General features: G+C 34.2%; 1 protein-coding gene across 3 annotated transcripts in view; it reads right to left on the bottom strand.

Moving 5' to 3' along the window:
• LOC135844451 (transmembrane protein 198-B) overlaps positions 1 to 11,879 on the bottom strand; it is a 54,659-nt gene that overhangs the window by 3,274 nt on the left and 39,506 nt on the right. For 2 of the 3 annotated variants that reach the window (XM_065362670.1, XM_065362669.1), the window contains exons 4-6: positions 9,737 to 9,958; positions 7,194 to 7,427; positions 2,841 to 2,983 (exon numbers count right to left, since the gene is read on the bottom strand). In XM_065362670.1, the coding sequence (XP_065218742.1) occupies positions 2,841 to 2,983; positions 7,194 to 7,427; positions 9,737 to 9,958 (599 nt within the window). Of the gene's footprint in view, positions 1 to 2,120; positions 2,203 to 2,840; positions 2,984 to 7,193; positions 7,428 to 9,736; positions 9,959 to 11,879 lie in introns of all 3 variants that reach the window. The other variant, XM_065362671.1, reaches the window with a different exon arrangement.

Genomic DNA, 11,879 nt, shown 5'->3' with positions numbered 1-11,879 from the left:
TTTATTGAGCAAGTTTGAAGTTTGGTGAAGATTGAAAAGTATGAAAAGTAGCCACGTTGTAGTTTTGAAGTTTGATCAAAAATCAAGTCAAACCAGTTCAATCACTTTTGAAGTTGATAAAATTTTGAAGTTTGAGGTCTGTGAATGTTTATTTTCAAGCTTGAGGTAATTTCAATGCTGAACAAATTTTGAAGTTCAGTGAAGATTAAAGTTTATTGGCACCACTCTCGTCTAGTTCCATTTGGGCCCATTCTGAAGTTGGATCATATTTTAAGATTGTAAACGTAAAAGTTTAGTAAGATGAAATAAATTTGAAGTTCGGATCATTTAAATACAGATTCGATGATTTTAAAGTTTGTTCAAGTTGAAGTCGAGCTATGGTGAAGTTCGAGTTCAATTCATTCTGAAGTTTAACCACTTCTGGATTTTATATAACCTAACCATCAATATTGAAATTCGAAGATTTTAATGTGCTCAGCAGTTCAAAATTTGGGCTAACTTGAAGTTCAGTAAACGCAGCAATGCTAAAATTGAAGTTTTGAGCAATCATTTTAAAAGTTGATGAAATATTGAAGTTCATACTGAAGTTTGGCCATTTTTTCAAGCGAGCAAACAACGAGGTTGAAATCTGTCAAAGACTAAGTTGCACCTCTGAAGTTTGATAAAAATTGAGAGAAATAATGATGAGTTTGAGTCTATAGTCTATTCTGAAGTTCAGTCACTTCTGAAGTTGATAAATATTGAAGTTTGAGATCCGCTGATGATCAAGTCCAGACTTGAAGAAGTTTCAATGGTGAGAAAATTTGAAGTTTGGTCAAAGTACCTACGAGCAATGCTCAAGTTTTGTTCAGTCCATTCTGAAGTTTGGGCAATTCAAACACTGTTATGAAAAGGATCTTGAAGTTTGTTTAAGATTGAAGTCAATTGATGGACGATGGTGAAGTTCGATTTTGGTCTATTTTGAAGTTTGGTCACTTTTATAGTTCAGGCTAACTCTAAGAACACTAAAGAACATGCAACGCTTAACTTCCAAATCAAGAAATCTACACATTTGAAGTTGATGAGACACTGAAATTGAAATCTCTCAATGTTGAAGTTGAAGTTGAAAGATATTGAAGTTCATACTGATGTTAGACCTCTATTTATGAAACGAGTAAAGATTTAGGGGGGGGGGGTCTGTCAATATTAAAGTTCTGACAGCTCTCACTCTGATTTTGAGCGATTTTCATTCAGTCAAATTTGGAAAACAAGCGGTGTTGAAGTTTGGGTTTGGATTTTTCTGTACAGTCATTTTGGAAGTTTCAACATTGAAGTTTCAAGATTGAAGTTGAAAGTTTGAAAAGTTGAAGTTCAGGCAATTTCAACGTTAAGAAAATTGAAGTTTAGTCAGAATTTGAAATCTTGGTGATGTTGAAGTTCGAATCTAGTTCAAAAAACAATGAAGTTTGGGTCAGCTACTTGATGTTGAAGTTCAATCAAAAGCTGAAGTCAAATGCCATTGAAGTTCACTTATGAAGTTTAGCCATTTTTGAAGCCAGAAAACTCGAGTCACGTTGTGATTAGTCAATGTTGAAGTTCGGGCACTTTTAATGTCGAGCAATTTTGAAAACGTCTAGTCCATTCTGAAGTCGGGTCATTTTAGAAGACAGTAAATGTTAAAGTTTAGTCAAGTCAAAGTTGAAATTAAATGACATTGAAGTTCACTCTCAAGTTTACCCATTTTTGAAGCTAGAAAACTCTGACGTAGTGATTGGTCAATGTTGAAGTTTGGATCATTTTCGAAGCTATAGTAACATACACGTTGAAGTTGAGACAATTTAAATGCTGAGAAATTTTGTAGTTCGTTGTTCTGAAGTTTGATCGTTGCTAAAAAATCAACAAATGTTAAAGTTCTGACAATTTTGGAACACATGAGTACTTCGAAACTTCATCCTCTGCAATTTTTGTACAATACTTACCTACATTTTTTTCATAAACCACTCAATTTTCTCAAGAATTTCAAAACTATTGCACCAATTAATTTTTGAGGCTTTGAATCAGATCTACGAGTCTGATTTGAAAAATTTACTCCAAATCTCAAAGAAGTTGATGTCTTAGTTCTGTCAATAACTTATACCTACTCATATTTCTTTCTGAAATTCGGTTTTATTGCATTTACGAGGCCTAAGGTATCCCATCTGATAGAACATTTTTTGAACTGGACTAAAAAAAATTGACAAAAGATTTAAAAATAAAGCAGGAAAAAATTTCAGGTGTTCGAAATTTGATTAGAGCGCAATTTTGGTTTAACAAATTTTGAAAATAGGATTCAAAATTGATCAAAAGGTTACGAATATGGTTAATCTGAATTTCCTAGAAGCTAAATTTCATTTGAGTCCCTTTGATGATATTTTTTGAAAATAAAAAAATCCAAAAATAAACTGAAGGCCCCAGAATGGCTCAAAACCACCATCTTCGATTCATGAGGTCAAAGACTGAAAGTACTTGAATCAGATTTCAGCCTTACATCCAAATTTAAGAATATTTTGGATTTTTTCACACAAAATAAACCAAATCTGATTTTCAAAAATTTTCCAAAAATCAAAAAGTGGAGCTCAGCACCTGAAATTTTGCCCGGTCGTGTATTTTTGGACGCTTTTTATTTAATTTTATTTTTTGTCCAATCCAAAAATTATTTTGGCGGTTAAACGACCTTTATAAAAACTTCTAAATTATTTTTTGGAATCATGAAAATTCTGTAATTTTCTACTCCTCGATCAAATTCGAAAATTTTGAAATTTTCCAAATTTCCTCCAAAATTTATAAGTATAGCATTATTCAAAACAAAAAACAGCACTCACTTGACTGATAACATCGCCATGAGCAGTTCGAACTTGATACAGATACCGATACTTTTTCTGTTTCATTTCCGCCCTTTGATCTCGGGTCCTTGGTCTAGCCTGCGCCGCCGCCTGATTGGCTCGAGCTTTTTTCGACGATAAATCTGTAAACACACGAGATAAATGGCGTAAAAATAAAAACAACAATATAGGTACATACGAGTATAACCCACGAAGGGCGAAAAAAACACACACAAACAAAACCGCACACTTCATTAGATAAGTCATACACCCCAGGAGAAAAAATACAGCAACAACGGTAATGACCTCAAAGTTTGGTAAAAACATGCGACAGTAAATATTCTCCTCTCATACCCTCTCACCTATACTTATTTTCCAACAGCGACGTTATCATAACACTACACTCTCATACATCCCTTCCGGCTGTCATCCGAGCTTTTATCCCACCGCAACCATCGAAACGTCTGTACTGTGGCCTGCGGGGTATCGGGGCGCATGTATCCGCTACACGAGTACACATTTAGATGATGAGCTGGAGCTGTGGAGTCTGTGCGCGAAAATTACCCATCATCTCTTTCCGCGATAATACGAGTACGTGCAGTACACACAGACCCACCAACCATATTCATCAGGGTACGAAAGCGTAAATGGTGAAAGAGTCAGGGGGAAGCGAGGGGGTATGTTTTGACGCGTTCTGGTTCACAGAGCTTACACCTCACCTCACCTTACCTTACCTAAAGCTTTTTAAAACCTTTTGATACGTTCGAAAATCGAATTTTCGTTGCACAAGTCCCTGCCTCCTTCACCCTTTTCATTCCTATACTACGTCGCAGTGAAAATTCTCTTCTATACGTCTGTGTACGAGTATTTTCAACGTTCGCTCGAAACTTTCACGTGTCCTCTACTTCGCATCCACTGCGATGGTTATCCTGGAACACGCGTTTGCGGACGAGCTTTTCCAGACAGCACGACGACTACTATAATACCACGATGCTATAGTATGGTTTCCTCTCTCCTCCTTGCTTTTCCATCGTTTACCTCGCCTGGTTCATTTTCCCAGGAACTCTCTTTGAAGCGATGAAGCTGTATCGCTTCTCTACTATAGGATATAGGATGCACCGCAATGTGCTCCTTCTCTTCCTCTTCGCCTTAGTTCTCAACCGAACGTGTAGACTGTAGATAGTCTGGCAGAAAGTTCATCGAGAGGATTCGTCTGCTCGAGACTCGAGTTATTAAACTTTAAACTCGTGTAAAGAGTAAAAACTCGAGTCGTAATATTTTCGCAGCGTAATTCGTAAATTTACGAGTATTATTCCAAGAGCACTGACCTAGCGAGGGGTTCTCTTTCTTATAACGTCTGCCTTCCGGGTTGCTTTGTTCGTTCTATAAATGATTTTCTTTCTAGTGCACTTCGAATCTCTTTCGCGAGTTATCGAGGGTATTTACCTTCGATGTTGAAATTCAAATCCAACGATTGTCTGAATCCTTCTTTTTGTACGAGTTCATCCCTCTAATCAACGTTATTATTCTTCCCTAACCCTATATCATGTTTTAGACTCATTTTGTTCAAAAAATTTTTGAAAAGTCAATTTAAAAAATGGATTTAAAATAATTTTGGTAAAATTATCTACATGATTCATTTTTTTCATTTTCATCTCCCAATTTTCCATGGCAAGAAATTGGAAAAATTATTTTCAAAGAATTTCTACATTTTTTATCTTGGACGAAAACTTATCAACTTCGATTTTCCACTATTTCTGTTTTTTTTTCCTTTTTTAAATATTGATAATGAGTTTTCCTCAATTTTTAAAAAGATTGCCAAGACATGCAGTAATGATGGAAAGTTTTCACCGGGGACATTATCGAGATAAATAAATCACATATAAAAGCATAAAAAACTATCCACAAAAATACTTAATTTTTTATGGAAACTTTAGTCTCATTTTTCACATTTCAAGAAAAAAATTTGAATTTTTTTCAATGTATAAAAATTGATTAAATTGCCATTGGTGATTTTTCAATGGTAAAAATTAAAATGTAGACAAGGTGTCTAAAAAATAGAGCATCATACAAAAGCAGGTCAAGGCAGGACTTTTAACAGGAAAATATCTTAAATGATATGAAAAAAAAAGAAGAGTAAAGGTCGAATCGAACTTTTTAAATTTTCAAACACACTTTAAATAAAACTAAAAAAAGAATCACAATTTCAAAAAAAAAAAAAAAAAATGGATGAGAAATTTTAAATCATGAATGAAAAAATTTTCAAAAATCAGTCTTTTCAACAAAAAATGTGCCCAATGTTTCAAAATGGAGAGAGGGTGGTAAATTTCAATCAAGTCAAAAAGTTTCCATTTTAAAAAAAACTAAATGAATAAAAAATCAAAAATGATTTGATGGAAAAGGGGGTATCAAAATTTTATCAAATCGAAACGTTCTCCATTTTCAAAAAAGTAGAAAAACCCAAATGTTTTGATGGGTGGGGGGGGGGTGTCAAAATTTAATCAAATGGAGAAGTTGGAGAACTTGTACATTTTCAAAAAAACAAAAAAAATGAAAAAGTTTCCCATCCCCGCCCATAAAAAATAAAATATGTAGGAAAAAAATGAAAAATCTAATATTTTGAAGGAGAAAGGAGGACAGAATGTCAATATTTACTCAAGTCCAAAATTTTTGTATTTTTGAAGGGAATCAGAAAAAATGAAAAAAATAAAATGAAATTCTAATGAAAAAAACGCATAGAAGGAAAATTTTAATTTGATTAAAAACAATCGAGAAATGCAGGTTTTTGGCGATTTCGGAAGAAAGGCAGGACTCAACGACAGGGCATTTTTTCCAATTTTTCACACGAAGAAAAGGGGGTTAAAATCAGTTCAAAATTTTCCTATTTTCAAATGGAATAAAAAAACGGAAAAAAATAAACATTTAGAAAAGAAAAGCGAAAAAGTACATATGAAAAATATTGAAGTTTGCAAGTTTGACAAAAAAGCAACACTTTCAACCAGTTTTTCGCTCTTCGCCATTCCCCTTTCCCCACAAAAACGAGCCCAACACAGGATACGCCGGACTGTTAAGACTTTCTACAGCAGCATTCAAAAAAAGTTTCTCGAAAAATATTTATGGGAAATTTTGAACAGAATAAAGAAAGAGGATTTTAATCACTCCCAAACAAACGTCAACTTGAAAGTTGAAGTGAATAAAATTTTTAAATGGAAACATTTGCATCAAAACAATTTTTGCGAGATTTTTGCCGAATTTTCGCAGGCGTGGAGAGTTAAATAAGCCAGGGAACAGCGACGAAGCGAATTTAGAAAATTACCTATCGACGAAATAGACGCAGTTTTCAGTAAAAAACATGCGTCGAAATTTCATGCGAGCTTTTGATTAAACAAGAGCAAACGGCCGTAAAATAAGAGAGAATTTTTCACGTGCACGTGGCTTGTCAAAAACGTGTCTGGCTTTTTTTACATTTGTTTCGAAACGAAAACAATTTTCCATTTGGGTTGTTTCTTTCATCTTTGTTTAATATATTTTTCACTGTCGTATCAAGAATTGAGAAGGTACCCAAATTTTTCTAATCGTTGGAATATTTTTTTTAAAAATTACCTAATAAAGAACAGTATTTTCAGATGTATTTTTTCAACAAGTCTAAAAATGCAATTTTCTCCCTCAACTAAAATTTTTTTTGTCCTTCTTCTTATCGATTACATAGCTTTACTCAGATACTAAAATTATTATGGGAATTCGATCGTCTAATTGGATGAAATGGAGAAGAAAAAAAACGAACACCATCTTGCAGTCACCTTGGACCGTTATATCGTAATTTACTCAGATGCATTAGCAAAAAATTGTAATCGCAAACCGCGAATACGAGCACACCGCCAACGATAATTCCCAAATTTAATTAATCGATCGTCCGTTAATTAATTATATGATTCTAATAATCTTTACACAAATTAAACTTGTTTCATTCTTCCTTCTCTTTTTATCAATCCGCTTTATCCAATTACATACGCATCAACTCTCGATCTTATTATTGGTTATAATAGCAGGACTTTTCAAGTAATCTTTTTACCTATCTACGAGTACCTACACAAGTTACATCATATTTATCTATACTCATCATCTTTGAGACCACTTATTACTTTTTAATCCTGCACCGTTGTTTATTATATGGTACTTTTCAAACACTACATACGAGTATGTTCGTACATCATTTTCCAGATGATCAGATCAATTTACCTACCGATAACTTCACACCACTCGATTAAGCACACTTATAATTTTATAACGAGCTCGTATAATTCGTATCGTATCGCGAAGAGCAAATCTATAGGTTTTTGAGTATGTACTTACTTTTCTCGTGATATACACCTTTTCCGGTAACCGCGCATTGAATTACCAAACCAATCATGGCGACCAATGGCCATAACGCCAGCACGACCCAGCTCAGCCAGCATGGTTCGATAGTCCGTCGCTTCAATGCTTTTTCCCATATCCATAACACCATGACTAATTTCTCGACGAAATAATCCAAAGATGCGATTATGATGGCGCTTCCGAATAGACTCGAACCGACGATGGTCATTCCTATCAAGTAAATAAACACATTATTTATTTCGTAAATTCCAATAATGCACAAAATATGAATTGAATTTGGTCAATTCATGGTTTTTTGGGCTGGGCTTTCGTACAGTAGTTTTGAGCCCAGTTTCGGGAATCAATTCGACTCCATTCTAATATATTTTGGGTTCGCGCGGGGGAGAGGCAGGGGGCTGCGAGAGTTCTTAGCTTCCAAAAATTTAGGGAAAAATTGAAAAAAAATCAAGGATGCATAAATAAATTCTGGTCTTGTAGAATATTTTGACCCAGAACGTGAAAATTCGAGTGAGATGAATAACGAATATTGGGCTATAATTTAGATTTCAAACTTCCAGGATGTCTAACACAACTTCGAAATGAAAAAACAGGATTTTCAACAGGACATTAACACCCAAGATTTTTGATAGAGAGGGGGGAAATGGGCGAGGCAAAATTTTACATTCCAATTTTCCGCTTTTCTAATAATTTTATTATATCAATTTTTGTATTTTCACTTGTAAGGTTCTGACTAATGGAAGTAATGAAATTGGGGAAATAATTAAAAAACTTTTTTCAACAAAACAAATTTTTTTTAAATGAAAAATAAAATGAATGGAAAATTTGAACATTTGGAAAAAAATATACTAGGTAAGTACCAATTTCCGAAATAAAATAGCGAGTTTCAAGTAAAATAAGTACGAGATGAAAAACTTTTCATTTTCTCTTCAAATCTGAAACTTTTCAATTACGGGAAAAAACAAACTGGCTCCGGCGAAGCGAGGACAAAAGCTCTCGAAAATTAGTATTTGAGAGGTATAAAAACGTATAAAAAATAATTAGGAGTAAATTATTTTACTTCAAAATTTACAAATTTAAATGGTGATTTAAAAAAAAAATCAAACTTTGAAATAGGAAAGCAAACGAGCCCAAGTGAAGCGAGGCAAAAAACGTTTAAAAATTCATGTTTTTAGAAGTAAAAAAAAAAGTTTCTTTATTCAGGGAGAAGTTTTTTTTTCTAATTCAAAATTGAGTATTTTCTCAAATTTGAACAATAAGTTTTCTTAAGGCCAAAAGTTCTCAAAAATGTGTAATTCAAGTTCTAAAAAAATTGACAAAAGAGCCCTGTTTGAGAATATTTTTTCAAAATTCCAGAAAAAGGAAAAAATGATCTGAAAATTTGAAGTCTAACGATTGAAAAAAAGCTGACTTTTCGATGAAAAGTGATAAAAAACAGCAAACAGGACAACTATGTATGTACTACAGGACTCATGGGCAAAAAGCAGGAATTTTGCAGAACTGATAGGACCGTTAGACACCATGACTTCAAAGGGATGAATTTGAAGAGGGGAAAAGAAAAAACTAGACAGGCTCCAGGTGGGAAATTTTATACTCTACATTTCCTCTACTGTTCATATATTTTAACCTAAAATCATTTTCTAAGATGGAAAAATTGAAAAAAAAAATGTCAACTTGTCTTACCTATTCATTAAAAACAATCGATTGGAGTTCAACTTTAGGACTTTTCCCTGGAATATCTCTAAAACGGAGCCTTGTGGAAAAAATGAACCTTCCTCATCTCACGAGGAATTTCATGCTCCACAATTTTGTTTCTATTCATTTTTTTCGCATGGTTGTAAGTTTTCCTCATAAAAACCAATTTTTTAAAATGAAAAAAAAAAAAAAAAAAAAATGCTTTCAACCTTTCTTTTAATCAGAAAAAAATCAAATTCCAAGGAAAATTAAGCGTTTTACGAAAGAAATGAAAATATTTAATTAAAATTGTAGAACATGCAATTTCCCACTAAGTACTTAATAGAAAAAGGTTCCTTTGTTTTCTCCAAGGGGGCTTTCTTTTTGAGATATGTATTTCAAGCAGTACCTAATCAAGAAGCTCGACGATTCATTTTCTGAATTCTAAAATGAGCCACCCTGTGTTTTAGGGGATTAAATTTTTTTTCTTCAAATTATTAAGTATGCTAAATGCGAAAAAAATCAACACCTATCCCTATCAAGAGAGAGGGTCCCAGGCACACACCTCACCCATTCTCATCCACACTAAAGCACTCACTTAAACACGACATATAAAAATTTTACACAATCGTGTACGATACACTTACAGTTACTTTTTTAATTAATCCATCATCATCTCGTTAACGTCAATTACTCGTATTATCGCACACACTCACGCTGACGTTCGGCGCGTGCAAAATTTTCCACCGCTTTACCCACACGCGCTAGGTCACTTCCTTTTCTTCACCTCAAACTTGGTAGGTAAGTAATTTTCCTCTCCATTATACTACGTTATAGTATGTACTCACCTTTTTTCCAATTTAACGTAATTAAAGCGAAGAAAACTCCGAATCCCATCAGTAGGCTGCTACTGGTCCACAACGTAGCTATCCTGTATCCGGCCACATCGGCCATCGCTATCGAGACTAGACATAACAATAATCCTGTATGGAATCCGGTCATAAACAGGCCCACATATTGTACCAGCATCGTTATCAATCCGAATAGGATACCCGCACATAATGAAACACCTGCGAACATGAAAAATTAAATGCGAAAATCATTAACGTGGTATGATACGAGGAGGATGTACTACCGAGTGCACATTTCTGCAGTATGCTACCTGTAGTATCCTTCATTAGATACACTCTTTTCACTTCTTCCTAACGTAGGTATGTACTTAAAAACTTACACAGGGTGTCCCAGTTTATGATGCAATATCTTCAAATGTCATACTCTCTCAGATCAACGACTCTAATACGTACTATTCCAGGACACCTTGTATGGTTAACATCGCCACTTGAATACAATACGACCCTCTATCGTTAATTACATCACATTTATGTACATGTATCAATACACTCTGCATAACCTTTTCCAATCTCTTCCAATCGCTCAACCTTTCAAGCTACCTACCAAATCGGGAGTTGACCTGTCGTCGTTAAAGTCGCCATCATACTTGTTTCAAATGAACGAAGGGTCAAGCGAGGAAGGAAAGATCGCAGTAAAACTACCAAAACTGAACCAAACACAATACCAGTAGAGGAATAACATAGAGCTATTTATCGTATACTTAAACGACTCGATTACAATTACGCTCGAGTAGGTATATAAGTATATTAAGTACTCGTACACGTTTTAATGTCGTCGTCATCGTCGTCGAAAGATAATTATTTTCGCGCAGTCCATAATGTTACGCTTTGTCGAAGGTAAACGCCACACCGTATCCAGATCTCCTCCTTTGATGGCCCACATACGTATTGTACACGAGTCTATAGGCCTGCACTACGTACATTACATACACCTCAGTCCTCACCCATAGACCTAAACGTACTTATTTGAATGTACCTACGTACTTAAAATACATACGAAACGAACGAATCGATCTACCTAATTGTAATTTATAGGAAATGACGTCGACAAGGAACCAAAAACCAGGTACAATATGCACCTATATAATATTGCGTCCATCCGAGTACATTAATTTACCCCATCATTTTCTTGTCATTATTCGATACGAGTAAAATGACAACGCACGATGACGTTAATAATTTGTCCAACAAATAGAAAATTGATTGTTAATTAGATCGGCAAAAGTAGAGTATGCTCCGACTTTGGCGCCGAATATAAAGACAACTCGTTTGGGGAGTCATAAAAATAGGCAATTGAACGCGTCGTAAATTTCCCCTCCGAAAAGAGTACGCGAGGGGGTTACTAGAGTGGATTTTAATCTTCGATTACAAGGCGTGTTGACCTGCCGAAATTATGAAAATCAATAATGATGAATGAATAATTTGGACAAATATTTTGGTACGCGTAGACCACTTTTCATTGAATAATTACTGTGGAAATGATTTTTTAGATGAAGATGTCAAGTATGAAAATGTTCAAGAAAACATCTACCTATCCATATGAAATAAGGAAACTCATAAAACAGCAAAAAATTGCTAGACATGTCTGGTACACCAATCTCACACCTGAAAATAAAAACTGATTCAATCAAATCAGCAATAAGCTGAATTGAATGATAAAAGAATTCAATCAAAGCAACTGGAACTAGTTGGTTTTTGGAAGAATGAAGCCAGAGCTGTTTAGTTAACAATGAAACAAAAACGTTTTGTTGCATTTCATTTCATCTTCTAACCTCAGCTGTTTTCTTCTTCTGTTCTGTTCCAAGTAATTTTGTTTCATGTTTTGTTTTGTTCCAGCACAAAAAAACAAGAAAAATGGACATGTTTTGATTTGGCTTGAAGATTATACGTCATTCTCTCTGCCTTCTTTATTCTCAATAAAATCAAATTAAATTCTTGAAGTTTTCATGTTTTATTAACAAATGCAGAAGAGAAAAACTTTAGATGAATGAGATGCAACAATATTTGGCTGAAATTTTGCAAAAAAAAAAACTTGCCATGAAAAGTCGAAAATTGAAGAAACGGAAATACTTTCAAACAT

The sequence above is a fragment of the Planococcus citri genome, chromosome 4 (genome assembly GCF_950023065.1).
Source record: "Planococcus citri chromosome 4, ihPlaCitr1.1, whole genome shotgun sequence".
NCBI classification, from domain to species: domain Eukaryota; kingdom Metazoa; phylum Arthropoda; class Insecta; order Hemiptera; family Pseudococcidae; genus Planococcus; species Planococcus citri.
Note: the sequence above shows the minus strand (reverse complement) of the source record. Positions and strands in the feature narration are given on the sequence as shown.